Source organism: Sciurus carolinensis, chromosome 4, assembly GCF_902686445.1.
Source record: "Sciurus carolinensis chromosome 4, mSciCar1.2, whole genome shotgun sequence".
NCBI classification, from domain to species: Eukaryota; Metazoa; Chordata; class Mammalia; order Rodentia; family Sciuridae; genus Sciurus; species Sciurus carolinensis.
The window spans coordinates 1,038,924-1,054,536 of NC_062216.1; the positions used below are offsets into that span (position 1 = coordinate 1,038,924).

Below are 15,613 nucleotides of genomic sequence, written 5' to 3' on the forward strand. Positions count from 1 at the left end.
TGTCTGTTTCTGCTTTCTTCAGCTCTTCCCTGTCAAATTAAGGGAAGCCCCATTTCAGCTCATTGGAACGCTCCTTCTATTTTACGGAACGCATGCTGCCCAAGTCTAGAATTGCAGATAAAGCCAGTTAAAAGATTCAGACTAAATGGCTGGTACTTTGTCCTCTGGCAGCATAAAAGGCAAAAGGCACAGAGGCCTCACTGTGTTGCTGGAGTGAGGCGATCCCACTGCGCTCTCTTGGGGACCTGAGCTCTCGGTGGACATGTGAGCTCGAGCTCACTCCCGTCTGGGTCCCATCCCCCGGGAAGGCTGTGTGCCCACAGCAGGTCCCCTGCACACGGTGGCACCTTGTCCATCTCTGCACCTTGACCCAGTCACATGGTAACAGGTTTAGCAATAGGCTCGAGGCTGGCCACTGTGAAGTGGCCCCGGGTGTGTGAGGTGCCTGACCCCATTCCTCCCGCAGGAAGCTCACTTCCTCTGCATGTCGAGTGACTCAAGCCTCATTGCGCATGGACTCTGCGCGTGCCAGGTCATTATTTAAGTCACGGCTTGCTCTGCCTCTCCTGTCTGGGACCCACGAGAAGATACGTGATGTTCTGGTTGGTGGCAGGGAGGACGTTTGGAGCCTCACTCTTCATGAGAGTTTGGATTTAGTGGAGTTTTGTTTCCTAGTTACTGTTGGTGGTTTCTGCTCAGCTGTTCCAAAGTTTCACATCCTCCTCTACAAATATAAAACCAACACAATTGTCCAGGAGTAAAATGTGGGGAAAGAAACCTCTTAGGTAAGTTTTTGTTGTTTGTCAATTAACAAATACATTTATTCAGGGTGTTATTTGCTGGATTTGCCTACTTTATAACTTTCTACCTGACATTTTGAAACACTGAATTTCTTTTATATGCCTGTATATTTGATTCATATCACATTGTGCTTTGTGTTGGTGGGGAGGGGAGGCTGGCTTTGAGTCTGCAGGTTTGTTTCTAAACTAGTAACTGTGTTGAAAAGCATATCCAAGTGGTTATCTCTATCTAAGGAAACAGATTAAGCATTTCTTAAAGTTGCCCTAAGTAAAGTCTCAGTCAGGAGGCTGAGGCAAGAGGATCACTTGAGCCCAGGAGTTTGAGGCTAGCCTGGGCAACAGAAAGACCCCATTTGGGGGAAAAAAAGAACTTTGTTTATGGTTGGGGATATGATTCAGCAGAGGAGCACTTGTGGGAGGTACTGGGTTTTATCCCAAACAGAGGCAAAAAAAATGTTTCCTAAAACCATCACCTGAGTCCCGTTTGGGACCATTCAAAGAGTGGTAACAGGCAGAGAGGTCCACCCAGGACACAGTACCCGCTCCTGTGGTTCCCGCCTGGGACAGAGTGCCCCCTCCTATCCTACCTTGAGCAGGGTTCCCACCTGGAGCATCTGTGCCCCTCTCTGAGGGTAGTGGTGTTAGTTGGAGGTACTTCTTTTTCCTGCATGAGGGCTTCCCACCCTCAGAACTGCGACATGCTGGGATGGAGCTTTCCTGCTGTGGGCTGACCTGGTTCTGTCTGGTGGCAGCGAAAACGACCACTTCTCCAGCTTCCCCACCCCCACCATCCCCCACGTGAAAGCCAAAAATATCTCCAGGTATTGCCAAACTCCCCGCAGGAGGAGGTGGCCACATAGCACAGCCTGTCTCTGCAGCCCTGGGATTAGCATGGTCTTATCAGGGCATTTGGTTTATAAAGCTGGTCGTAATGGCAATGCCCCTGGCCCACGGAGATAGACAGTTTCTTATGTGCCACCCTTAGCTTCAGAGACATTGGTCTCCACAGCAACAGCCCTGGGTCACAGGGCGTCCATGATGTCACCTCAGGGATCAACCCACTCCTTTTGTAGAGGCAGCTCAGGAAGGCCAAGAAAATGCTTCCAAGTCACAGAGCTTCCCTGAGGAAGCTCAGTGCCCTTTACTGTATTCTTGGATCCAAGCCTTAGGTGCTGTTTCGTGGTTCAAAATTTTTCATGTTTTCAGAAAGATGTGATTTTAGGGAAAAAAAAAATGGACAAAAAATGGACTCAAGGAGCACAGGAAAGACTGCAGGAGGATGGGTTTCTCCAGCCATGTTTTCTTTGTAGGAAACTTTAATTTCCACAGTTAAAGAGAAACTACTCATGATCCTTATTCAAGAACAGTAAGGCAGACCTTGCTGAGGGACAGTGGTGGTGGGCTAGGCACCACTGCAGTGGGGTCTTACTGCAAGGGTCAGAGTGGGCTCAACTGCAGTGCAGGATAGGTGGAGACTGACAGCCAAGGAGCAGGGTGGGGCCCGGGACGAAACATCACCCAGAAGAAACGTCAAGGTTGGGGGGTGATCCTTGCAGGGTGGACTCAGCAGAATTCCTGATCAAGTGATTAAGATACTGAGGTCGGGGTGAGGAATTTAACCAGAGGATGGAAGATTTTCACTAAGTTGATCCCGCAGGATTCCTGCTGAAACTGGCCCATGGTTGTGTCTTAAGCGCCTGTAGGCCCCTCCCTGGAGCTAGGTCACAGCAAGTCTTTGTCACAGTCAGGCTGGAGAGCTGACCACATGGCTTGTGCTTGCTGCTGGCCTGGGTTGTAAAGCACTGTTAGGAAGCACAGGCCATCTCTTCTGCCTTCTGAATGAACTCCTGCTCTTGGATCTAAAATCATGGGAATTCACTTCTCCCTCTCTCTCCTGAGTACTTCCTCTGAAAACCCACTTGCTGAGTTCAGCAGAAAAAAATAGGTGGAAGGGGAGAAATCACAAAGTCTGCCTTTTTCCTAACGAAAAAAACATTGCAATGAGCATATATTGCCTATGTGATCAGGAAAAGAATGATAAAATGTCCATCACCCAGTGGGGTAGCATCTCAAGGCCCAGACTTGTTCCTTGGCACTTGTGTGGAGTCGCACAAGTTAAGCTGCACTCCACCTGGACTTCAGTGGACACTGGTCTTGTATGCAACGTGATGAGGGTGTCTGCTGCAGACACCTGTGACATCTGAATGAACCAGAGCAAGGACAGTGATTAAGTGTGGTGTCCCGCATAGCAAGCTCATCAGGAATGTCCTTATTTTTGTTGTTCCATGTGTAGGAGGGAGTGGCTGAGGGACAGATGATCCAGATGGGCGGGTGGAGGTGAGTGACCAGGTGGTAAACATCTGGGCTTCCGGGGTGATGAGAGCAGGAATAGACTGGACTTCATCCAAAGTCTTCCAAGTCCCACTGCAGTGTCCTCGCCTACTTATGATCACTAACTGCAGGCTGAGGAACTGACCTGCAAATCAGCCACAGCTCTGGTGCAGGGCAGGCCCAACGCCACTCCTCAGAGCGCCCCGAGGATGGAGGGGGAGCAGGAAGGCACTGGCCTGGACGCTGGCTGCAGCGAGCACCCCCACCCGTGTCTTCTACAACCGTCAGGATGCAGGGTTGCAGCAAACCTAGATGAAACATCGACCAACAACCAGAGGTGAAAGAGAAGGTGAACTTTTCTCAAAAGGACCTGGGGATGCACTGACACACTGGCCCTGCGTTCATGATTTAGACTCTTACTTAATGCCCAGAACAGTCCTGAGGGTGATGAGGCAGTTACCTAGTTACCTTGGACACACTGCTGGAAAGGGAGAAAATGAGTCTCAGGGTCCATCCTATTTTTAATTCACCTCAGCAGACATTTTTGAAGGCTTGTCATCTATCTGGGTGGGGCAGGCAGAGTGGATGAAACTTTCTTGTTACAGAAAAGCATCTCATTTCATTTGTTCTTTCAACACAATTGATCACCAATTAAGTTCCAGGCAGTATTCCAGGTAGGACAGAGTGAGCAAAACCAGGCCCCTGTTCTCATGAGGTTCACATTTTAGTCAAAGGAACAGGAAAATTAAATTGCCGAAATAACACATAAGTAAAACAACCACACAGCGTTTTTTTTAGAAATAACTAGACAAACATAAAACTGCAGTCTGTCTGGTGCCAACAGAGTGATCTAGAGTGCGAAAGGTTTCAGGGAAGACTCTGCTCTGGGGTCACCTGCACTCCCTGGATAGGTCCAGAAACCCGAAGCACCTGGCCAGCCTGGCATCCACACTGCAGCAGCCACCTCCCGGGCGCAGAAGCCAAGCATGTGCACGTGCTGCAGGCTGTGCTGAGCTCAGGTCTGACTCCAGAGCCATGTTTCTCGTGGTAGGCTGGGTTCTCCAAAGTCTGCCAGTCTTTGCTCAAAAAGGCCCCATTCTGTGCCACCCAATGCCAGCTTCCAGGCCCAGTATCTGGACAGGAGGGTGGTGCTGGCAAACTGCCTTTCCAGAATGCCAGCAGGCAGAGGCCCTGGCCAACTCCCAGAAACTTTTGCATCAAGGAGAATCACACTGGAACTAAGGCTGCATCCACAGAACTGCTCGGCACATCTCAGGCCACCTTTTCTTAAGGATAAAGCTGCATGGGCCCACGTGTCGCCTGTCTTCTCAGGATGTCCTTGACTCTGGGTAGTTTCTGGGACAGGCTGGACGCTATTCTCTCCCAGTGGACATGAACCCTGCAGTGTCGTGGGGGCGTGCTCGAAAACACACGGGTTACAAGGAGAGGGGCAGGGATAGCAGGTCTTCCCCTCCGCCCACCAACATCCCTGCACAAGCCCATCAGCCTCCAGGACCCTTGGCGGTCAAGTGGTCTGCGTGGCAGGGTCTCCCGGGGGTCTGTACATGGAGGTTCTCTGTAGAAGGGGTCTCGTGGATTTCTGGTGGAAGGATTCCACGGGGGTCTGCGTGCGTGGGGGGGGGGTCTCCTGGAGGTCTGAGTGTAGGGGTCCCGTGGGCTTCTGGGTGTGGAAGGTTCCTGTGGGGTCTGGCTGGAGGGGTCCCGTGGGTTTCTCGTGGAAGGAGCCCATGGGGGTCTGCGTGGGGGCTTGGGGGATCTCCACGGAGACAGCCCTGCAAGGAGACGGGCAAGCCTCCCATGCAGACCCTCCCACAGAGCCTAGTCAGCGCGCAGCCGGGGGCTCCAGCGACCATGCCCGACGCGAAAGGCCGGTCGCGGGCGGAGCTGCAGCGAGCGCTGGCCCGCCCGCCGTCGCCCCGCCCCTCGCGGTGCGCGGCCCGCCGTCGCCCCGCCCCTCGCGGTGCGCGGCCCGCCGTCGCCCCGCCCCTCGCGGTGCGCGTGCGCGTGCGCGTTTGCGGCGGCTGCGTGGGCGCGACAGTGCCGTCCGTGCGCGGGCCCTGGGGGCGCGGCCAGGTGAGCGGGGGCGCGGGGTCCGGGTCCGCCCCTCGCGGTGCGCGTGCGCGTGCGCGTTTGCGGCGGCTGCGTGAGCGCGACAGTGCCGTCCGTGCGCGGGCCCTGGGGGCGCGGCCAGGTGAGCGGGGGCGCGGGGTCCGGGTCCCGCCGCGCGGGTGCGGGCGCGTCGCGGCTCGGGGAGCCGCTGCCTGGCCGGCCGCCGCCCTGGCCGTGAGGCGCGCACAGGCCTGCGCCGCGGTCGGGCGGGCGGCCGGGGAGGCGCGTCCGGCACGGCGGGGCCTCAGTGGCCAGCCGGGCGCGCGGCGGGTCAGCGCCCGGAGCGGGGCGAAGCGGGGGAGCGGGGCGTCTCCGCCCGGGCGGGGCTGGCGAGGCGGCGTCGGCGCTCTGGGCGGGTCTCCATGGGTGGGAGGGGAGGTGAGGGGCGCTGGGCAGGGTCGCCATGGATGGGAGGGGAGGTGAGGGGCGCTGGGCAGGGTCTCCGTGGGATGGGAGGAGGTGAGGGGCGCTGGGCAGGGTCTCCGTGGGATGGGAGGAGGTGAGGGGTGCTGGGCAGGGTCGCCATGGGTGGGAGGGGAGGTGAGGGGCGCTGGGTAGGGTCGCTATGGGTGGGAGGAGGTGAGGGGCGCTGGGCAGGGTCTCCATGGGTGGGAGGGGAGGTGAGGGGCGCTGGGCAGGGTCTCCGTGGGTGGGAGGGGAGGTGAGGGGCGCTGGGCAGGGTCTCCGTGGGTGGGAGGGGAGGTGAGGGGCGCTGGGCAGGGTCTCCGTGGGTGGGAGGGGAGGTGAGGGGCGCTGGGCAGGGTCGCCATGGAGGTGAGGGGCGCTAGGCAGGGTTGCCATGGGTGGGAGGAGGTGAGGGGCGCCGGGCAGGGTCGCCATGGGTGGGAGGGGTGAGGGACGCTGGGCAGGGTCTCCGTGGTTGGGAGGGGAGGTGAGGGGCGCTGGGCAGGGTCACCTGGGGTGGGAGGGGAGGTGAGGGGCGCTGGGCAGGGTCTCCGTGGGTGGGAGGGGAGGTGAGGGGTGCTGGGCAGGGTCTCTTGGGGTGGGAGGAGGTGAGGGGTGCTGGGCAGGGTCGCCATGGGTGGGAGGAGGTGAGGGGCGCTGGGCAGGGTCGCCATGGGTGGGAGAGGAGGTGAGGGGCGCTGGGCAGGGTCGCCATGGAGGTGAGGGGTGCTAGGCAGGGTTGCCATGGGTGGGAGGAGGTAAGGGGCACTGGGCAGGGTCTCCATGGGTGGGAGGGATGAGGGACGCTGGGCAGGGGCTCCGTGGTTGGGAGGGGAGGTGAGGGGCGCTGGGCAGGGTCTCCGTGGGTGGGAGGGGAGGTGAGGGGTGCTGGGCAGGGTCTCTGTGGGTGGGAGAAAAGGTGAGGGGCAGTGGGCAGGGTCACCTGGGGTGGGAGGAGAGGTGAGGGGCGCTGGGCAGGGTCTCCGTGGGTGGGAGGGGAGGTGAGGGGTGCTGGGCAGGGTCTCTGTGGGTGGGAGAAAAGGTGAGGGGCAGTGGGCAGGGTCACCTGGGGTGGGAGGAGAGGTGAGGGGCAGTGGGCAGGGTCGCCATGGGGTGGGAGGTCTTGGGGGCTGAGACTGCGGGGGGTCAGCTAGGAGACAGTTTGGACTGCAGGCTGAGTCACCATGAGGTGGGAGGGGACAAGGAAGTAGCACTGGCCCAGGTCAGCCGTGGGTGGAAGGGGACAGGGTCTAGGCCCTGGGCTGGGCGCCTCAGCCCTTGTAGGTTCTGCTGTGAGTGCCTTTTCCCCCAGTGGCTGGGGAGAGGTGGCAGTTGCTAAAGCAGTTTGAATTTGCCTTGTGTGTGAAATCTGCCACTATCCACTTACTGCTTATCTCCTTCCCATATTTTGTTTTTTACTTAAAGTTTTCAGGAAGTGTGAGAAGTTTGAACCCTCTACAAACAGCAGTAGTCTGCTGGCCCTGGCCCCCAGACCTAGTTGCTATGGAAACAACACTGATGAACTGGTCTTCTTCTTCTAAGCATTTTCTGTTATGAAGATCTCTCTGAGTACCCAGTTTCCCTGAAAAGAGCTAAAACAGCAGGTTCCCTGGGTGGCCTCAGACATGTTCACTGCAGAATGTCTTATGATAGAAACTGGAAAAAACCTTAGGGCATTGGGTAGGTGAATGGGAGCACATCCCTAAGGTAGGTCTCTGCAGCCATACAGAACTACCTGGGAGAGGATTAGCAGGGTAAATGTAAAAACACGTGACTAAAGAAAAGAAACAGCTTGTATACTTTTATCCTTTTTTAAGAAATGAAAAAAAAAAAAAAAGGAAAAATGTGTATCTAGAAAAAAGATTGACCCAAAGGCAGCAAAAACTAACAGTTGTGCTTAGAGCCAAGTAGGAGGATTGCAAGGTTTTATTTCTGTATTTTCATGCTTGTTTATGTTTTCTAAATTTTATTAATTGAGCATGTATTTCTTTTGATTTTAGAAAAAAATATTTTGACCCACTGTCCATATGTGATTTTCAAATGTTAGAAGTATGATTCTCATACAAACAGCCCATGTCATGTTATTTAGCTCATTAATAAAGGACCTACCAGAATGACAATGCCTGTTCACAGAGAATACACAGAAATAGGATTCTTGTAGAGAGTGAATAAAAGGGCTATTAAAATAGCCCTGGGTTGGTTACAGAATTGTATTACTGTGTAATGAAACCCAGCTTTGGGGATCATCCTTCATCCTGGGTGGAAAGGAAACGTAACTGACCTTATCAGTGTTCTGTAGTTAACCTCTGATATTGCAGATTGTGACTGGGCATGATCATGGTAAATACCATGCTTAATTTTCCCAAAAGTCAAGTGATCCTGAGGGCTTTCTGAAACAGTGATCTGACGTGGTAAAAAAAGTCTTCCTCTTTGACTTCATTTCCAGGTTTTGGTGAGCTGCCTTAAACACAAGATGCTGGCATCCACAGTGAGCAGGAGTAGTCTTCAGGTCCAGGCAGGGCTCAAGGCCCTGTGGCTGCTGCCTTACGGCGCCTGGTGGCGTGGCTACCTGGTCACACTGCAGCAGTGGGCTGGCACTCTTATTAATTTGTTTGTATTCAGTTTTTTAAAGGCAACATTCAGTGCAGTAGAACAACTGAATCTTATCAGAGAAAGAATAAGAACAAGGTTTGGAGAAATGTTTTCTCAAAGCAGAGATCTTCAGAGATGGGTTTCAGATGGACTGATGAGGCAGCCCTTCCGGGCTTCCTTCCTCCTGGCTCTGCCTCCACCATGAGGAGAGAACAGAAGGACTTGGTGCTCTTGGATTTCCAGTTCTGCCCCTAGAGGTCACACTTCAGTTCTCACTCGGGCTTGATGTGAGGCAGGGGTGCAGCGGGAACAGTGGTGACCCCAGTGTCCTTTTTGCCTAAGGTGAGAGAGAAGTTGTCAGGTCGGGGAGTAGAAATGTCTGCAGAAGGAGACCTAGAGCTTGTCCCATCACCACCTGTGCTGCCCGCCAGACCAAGGCCCATCAGAACCTCTCTGGGCTCCCACCTGGTGACTCAGGATGAGCCACAGCTGTCCCACTGAGATACCACAGAGCAGCTAACAGGGCTCTGCAGGACTCCGGGGGAGGCTGACCAGCAAACCCCAGGACAGGCAGAGTGGGGGTGGCTGGGAACCGGCCTTCTACCCTCAGGGCTCAGGCGGTTGAGTACAGCTCCTTCCTGCCTTCTCAGCTGGAGGATGTTGAATGGCACCAAGACCAGTGCACAGGCTTGCCCAGGGGCTCTGTGCACACTACTGTGTGGGGCGTGAGCACCAGATCAGATGGGGGAGTTGGTGATGGTCTGGTATTTATGATCTGCCATCTCTGTGTGTAACTGGCTCCTTGCCTGGGATTGCCACCGTGGCCTGCTGGGTCTCAGCTCCGGCTTGCCTGCTTGATCTGTCTGCAGGTCTGCTTTTAGCTATGGTCCTATTTCCAAATGGGTGCCCAGAATGCTTGGGAACCATTTCATCTCTGTAATTAAGATTAAGTGAACCAACCAAATGTGCCTGGCACATAGTAGATGCCTCAGCCCTTGACTTCTATATTTCTGTATATTTCTTCTCATATTCAGACACTGGAGCTTAATATGTACAAGTAAGAAATTTATTTTCTTCTTTCTTTTGTGTATGTGGTACTGGGAGTCAAACCTAGGGCCTTCTGTTTGCTAGGCAAGCACTCTATTTCTATTTTTTTTTTTTTTTAATCTTGAAACAGTCTCATTAAATTGCCCAGGCTGGCTTTGAACTTGATATCTTCCTGCCTTAGCTTCCTGAGCAGCTGGAATTATAGGTTATGCCTCACACCCAGCTTATTTTCTTAGCTTCTCGACAGCAAAACCAGCCCACTAGTCTGGCTTGTTCTTGATCTGGTGCTGGTGCCCTAGGGCCCCTCCCAATCTGACCCAATAAGAACCTTCCTGAAACAGCCCTTATACCCATCACACCACAAGGTGGACTCAGGTAGAACTTTTTGGAATTGGGACCCACCCATGCCAGGCAGAGGCCCTACAGAAGCTGGGTGAATTGGCCAAGAGCATGTTGATGCAATCATGGCAAAATGGGAACTGTAGCCCCAATCTCGTGACTGACTCGTGGAAAAGCATGAGGGGATTTTAGGAGAAGTGTGTGTTTCAGCAATTCACAGTTCTGTGCAGTGTAGCCCTTTTAGTGGGCTGCAGTCCTGTGCTGAGATTAAGGGTTCTGATTAAGATCTGTCTTCTCTCACAGCACTGGAGTTGGCTGGAAGCAGGTAACGTGCATGGGTCAGAAAGTGAGTACACGGGGTCCAGGTGCTCCGATCAGTCCCCTGGAGCATTGTTAAACTTGGAGACGTGAGGTACACTGGGGTCTAGCTGTCATACAACCAGAGTACTGAGCCACGAGGTGTTGGTCTTGGAGAGAATAACTTCTGGCCATCGTCTATCAGAAGGTGCATCCACATGCTCCAAGAGCAGGAACACACGAGGGGTGGAACAGCATGGACCCTTCCGATCCCAGAAGAGATGTGAATGTGAGTGGTCTTTTCTCCACCAACTCAGAGTCTTGTCCAGCATGACCTGTTTTAAAGCCGAAAGAACACATATCTCTAGGATCTTGCCTTTGACTATGTGACCACCTTCAAATCCAGGAGTTTAGTAGTTACAGGTGTTTCCTCTGGCAGTTGTGATAAGTCCCAGAACTTGAAGTGGGCATGGGCTCAAGTGAACTAGTGCATTTGGTGCCCTTAGGGGTGTGGCCACAGGATGTTTTTCCAGGCATTAGTGCTTCTGGTAGCTCCAGCCTGCCTGCTGGTGGTTGTCATCTGGAGGCCTCCCACAGCACTGGGGAACAGCCTCAAGGAAGGGGTCTTGCTCCTCACTCCCAGCCCTCAGGAGTTGCCACATCAGACTGCATCCTTGCTTCTGAGGCCCCTTTGGGTGGCTGATTTTATGTGCCTGTTCTATGTAGAGGGCTGGGGTAAGTAGCTTCACAGGATCCTTCAGCTTTGTTTTGTTTTTGCTTTTTTAAGAGAAGGAAAAGTTTATTTGGTTTTCATGGTTTCTGAGGTCCCAGTCCATAGACTGCCAACTGTATAACTCTAGGCCTGAAGTGCAGCAGAATTTTATGGCAGAGGAAAACTGCTCAGTACATGCAAACAGAAAGCTGAGAGAACTTCGCTCATCAGGGAAAAAATAGAAATCACAAAGGCACACCTCCAGTGACCCACCTCCTCCAGCCACTCCCCACCTGCCTATAGGTACCACCCAGTTAAGCCATATCAGTGGATTTAACCTAATGCACTGATTGAGTTAAACTCTTATAATTCAATCATTTCTCCTTTAAACTTGCTTGCATGGACTTACACATGAGCATTTGGGGGACACCTCATATCTCTAACATTCCACCCTAGTTCCAGCATTACCCAAAGGCAAACTCTCAGTGTAAGCCCCTATAAAATAAAAAAGCAAGTTACATACATCAGATATGTATGTAGAAGGCAAAGAGTAACATTTCTGTTCCACAAGGGAGAAATAGGGGCTTAGGAAGCAGGAACGAACCAAGCAAGACTGAAATCTAATTGAGCAAACAAGTCCAGCTCCATGTCCAGCATCTAGAGCACAAGGGATCGTGATGTTCTCTCTAAAGCACTTGTGTAGCTCTGCCCCATGACCTTGCTGGTTGCAGCCCACATGGTTTCTCTGTTGACTTCTTTCTGTTCAATTCCTATAGCTTTTTTGGCTTATATCTCACATTACTGGCCTCTCTTAATCGGAGGGGTCTCTATCGCAGCTTCAGCTTCCTTTTCACATCTCGTCTCTCAGGGGCAACTCACAGGAACTCCAGCTCTACTGCACTTTGCCTGGCCTCCCCGGCCTTCCTTTGAAATCTCAGTGGAAACCTTCATGACCCTCTAACTCCAGCATCCTGCATTCCTATAGAGCCAGTACCGTGTGGTTTATGCCAAGGATTACCACCATGTCGAGCAGTAGCCAAGTCTCCTGGGACCTCAACTTCAGTAACCTCTGAATGCCTGGGTTGCTGTACTTGGTGAAACAACTTGTTAGACCCCCCTGTGCAAGCGTGTCCCCATGGTTTCCTCTTGATGGAATTCTATTACACCCTTGAGCCTGAGATAGGTGTGGTCTTGCCAATTCCTGAGGTGCCCTCAAGCCATCTTTCCTATGGTGTCGGGTAAAGTGTTTAGCATTTCTTTAGTGTCTCTAATCACTTTAACAACCATACCTTCTTTAGTCCCAGTTTTACTTGCACTTTTCTGACCAAACCTCAAGTTTTTGAAATCTTCCTGTTCTGTTCCTGGTCATCACAGTAAACTTTGTAAAAAGCCACCAGCACTATCCATTGCCACAGCCTGACTGCTGTGCTGCTTCAGAATTTCCTTTGCCACACTAAAAAGTCCATTACCTTTAAATTCAGCCTCACAGAAGATCCCAGGACATGGGCAAAATGTAGAGGACTTCCAAATTAGAACGTGACACAAATGGCTGCCAGTCCAGTTGCTGGCAGAGTCCTCTGGAACCTTGTGACCCTCGTCTTTACCGTCCACAGTAGTGTCTGCATTCTGGTTTTCTGAGCTCCCGTGAGTTGCCCGTTAAGCTCCACTTACAGCATTCTAAAGCTTCTCCAGTTTGCATTTCTCCCCACAGACCAGCTCCAAAGTCTTCTGAACCAAATGATCAGGTTGGTCCCAGCAATGACCCCACTGTCTGCACCAGTTTGTTGTAGTCAGCTTTTTCATTGCTGTGACCAAAAGGCCTGACAAGAACATTTTCAGAGGAGGAAAAGTTTATTTGATGCTCACAGTTTCAGGGGTTTCAGTCCACAGACAGCTGACTCCTTACCTTTGGGTCTGAGGTGAGATAGAACATCATGGCAGAGGAAAGCAGCTCAGGACGAGGCAATCAGGAATCAGAGTGGTCTCTTCACTTCTGAGAACCTGAGACTGGCTTTTCCGATCACAAAATGTGTTCAATCTTAGGTAAACCTGACCACTTGAGCACAGTTTAGAATCTATTCCACAGGTATTTCAGGAATATGTGCTGTGTGCCAGTTTGCCTCAGGCAGCAGAGTATACAATGATGGATAGGCAGGCGTGATCTATGCCCTCAGAGAGCCTGTCAGGTGGAGGTTGGGTTGATCCATCGCAGTGTATTCTGGGTATAGTAGTGGAGGAAACATGAGGTGCTTCGGACCCTGCAGTGGAGGCACTTGCTCTAGCTGTAGCACTTCGGCTAGACTGGGAAGCGTCGGGAACAAATGCCTTTAATGCGAATGGGCCTGGGTTCAGCACTTGCGGAAGCCCAGCAGTAGGAGAATGTGGTGTTTCAGAGAACTGGAAGGTTCTAGCATGCAGTGAGATGAGGGGACGTTGCGAGTGGAAAGGGTGGGGGGTTATTCCTGAAGACTCCTATAGATCCTGGGCAGGTACCCTGCTGGCTTTGGGCCACCGGGGTCTTAACCAAGGCAATGACTTGAGGAACAGGAGCACAAACTCTCAGAACAAGCTCCTGTTGACAGGGGGACAAGTGAGGTGGTGCCTCCAGCGTGAGGGCAGGAAGTTCTTGGGTCTGTTGGAAGTAGAAGGTGGGACCTATGCTATGTGATGTCCCAGTTTTATCAGACTTAAGTTAGATGAGGAAATGGTTGTAAAAAGCAGAAACATAAAAAGTGTAGTGAAAAAATTAACATTTTTACATTGTTGCAGAGGACAGTCCTTGCTTTATTCTAACTTGTTTTTCACTGTCCATTTGCAATGCTGGGTGCTGGACCCAGGGCCTTGCACCTGCTTGGCAAGTGCTCTCCACTGAGCAACACACCAGCCCTTTCTATTTTATTTTGAGACAAGATTTCACTAAGTTGCCCAGGTTGGCTTCAAACTTGGGATCTTCTTGCCTAGGCCTCCCCAGTAGTTAGGATCACTGGCATGTGCCACTATACCCAGATGAATGTGTTTTCTGAGTAGATAAATACATTGATGAGGTTCAGAATATCTCCTCTGCCCTCAGCCACTGTTAACAGGAGAATGTGAGATTTTGAAATGGGACATATATGTCCCCAAACAAACGAGCATCAAGGCGATGTTCTCCCAGGCTCTGGAAGTAAAGGCTTTAAAAGTGTATTCCAACGTGACCTGGATGTTCCTCTGTGTTCAGGTGGCCCCAGAGCTGGCGCCTCGCCTGTAGCGTCCGTAAGGAGGTGCACAGTGGGCGAGGTCTCGTTCCAGCATTCCCGCCCCCGCAGAGCTGTGCCCTCTGTGGAGTTGCTCTTGCACCCTCCTGTCTGCCAGTGGGGGTGATCTTGCAGTGTGAGGTCGTGTGCGTGCATGAGGGGAGGAAGCAGAGGTAAAGACGCACTCTGAGTGTTGCTGGGCAGTGATGTGTGCTTCTGTTGAGTCAACACAAGGTGCCTTCTCCTCCTCAGATCGAAGGCAGATACATGAGGACCCCAGCGCCAGCTGCACCGTCTCCTCTCACAAGCCACAGCACAGGACCCAGCAGCTCCCCATTGGCCCTGGAAGAGCTTTGGTGCACAGTTTGGGACAATGACTCCTGTGAGCGACAGGGGCACACCCGACAGTGTTTTTGACCTGGACTACACTTCCTGGGAGACCCGCTCCACGCTGGTGGTCGCCGGCTTTGTCTTCTACCTGGGCGTCTTCGTGGCCTGCCACCAGCTGTCGTCCTCCCTCAACGCCACTTACCGTTCTCTAGGGGCCAGAGAGAAGGTCTTCTGGGACCTGGCAGCCACGCGTGCTGTCTTTGGCATCCAGAGCACGTCTGCGGGCTTGTGGGCTCTGCTGGGGGACCCTGTGCTTCAGGCTGACAAAGCATGTGGCCAGCAAAACTGGTGCTGGTTCCACGTCACCACGGCCACAGGCTTCTTCTTCTTTGAGAATGTGGCTGTCCACCTATCCAACCTGTTCTTCCGCACCTTTGACTTGTTCTTGGTCGTGCACCACCTCTTTGCCTTTCTTGGATTTCTAGGCTCAGCAGTCAATCTCAGAGCTGGCCACTACCTAGCGATGACCACATTGCTGCTGGAGATGAGCACCCCCTTTACCTGCATTTCCTGGATGCTCTTAAAGGTAAGCATTTCCTGAGGGAGACTGGTTATTGCAGAGTGTGGGGCGGGGTGCCTTGCACATCCAGTCACTGGCCAAGCATTGTGGACTCATGGGTGGCAGACCCACAACCCACCCATGCAGGAAGAAGCTCCTGTGGTCGAATTTTATTGATTTCAATTTTTTATATTGATTTCTTGATTTTAAGCTTTACATACTTATTGCTCCTTAAAATGCTTTGTTTTCTTTCAGTACTTAAATTTTTTAAGTAATATCTATGTATACACATGTATCCTTATTGTTTTAGTTTTCACTCACCCTGGCTCAGATGGCAATGCTTCTCCCAGGTCATGTGGTACCCACAGGGAGTTTGCAAGTGACCAGACTTGGCACCCAAGTGTGGAGTCTCATCCAGGACTTCCCTTTTGTTTTTGAAAATGCATATTTTTAATGTGTGTCTTCTGTATATGGTGGTGATTCTCATTTTGATGTCAAAATATTCTTCATGTTAAACCCTTTTTACAATTATTTTTAGTATAGAATCTTGCACATTATTCGCAGAATATTTTATACAGATCTTGAAATACCACTAGTGTTAATAAGTCACTTATTTAGGTCATATTTTTGAGCACTTCTCATTCAGAACACTGTGATAGGTAAGCTCTGTGAAGCATCCAGTGGACCCAGTGGACGATGGTGTGGTGCGTCACACAGCTAGTGTAGCAGGCATCTGTGCAGCGCCAGCTGTGTGCCTCAGCATCCAGTGGACGATGGTGTGGTGTGTCACATAGCTAGTGTAACAGGCATCTGTGCAGCGTCAGCTGTGTGCCTCAGC

The 15,613-nt window shown here is 52.3% G+C and overlaps 1 protein-coding gene across 16 annotated transcripts in view; it reads left to right on the forward strand.

Moving 5' to 3' along the window:
- Window positions 1-524: 524 nt before the first annotated feature.
- Window positions 525-15,613, forward strand: part of Cln8 (CLN8 transmembrane ER and ERGIC protein) — a 35,403-nt gene continuing 20,314 nt past the window's right edge. For 8 of the 16 annotated variants that reach the window (XR_007108295.1, XR_007108296.1, XR_007108299.1 and 5 more), the window contains exons 1-3: window positions 9,421-10,230; window positions 13,871-14,059; window positions 14,139-14,802. Coding sequence is in view for 9 of the 16 variants with exons in the window: in XM_047549186.1 (XP_047405142.1) it covers window positions 14,260-14,802 (543 nt within the window). In the remaining 7 variants the exon portion in view is untranslated. Of the gene's footprint in view, window positions 786-5,174; window positions 5,344-6,876; window positions 10,231-13,870; window positions 14,060-14,138; window positions 14,803-15,613 lie in introns of those variants that run through there. The other 8 variants (XM_047549189.1, XM_047549190.1, XM_047549192.1 and 5 more) reach the window with 8 other exon arrangements.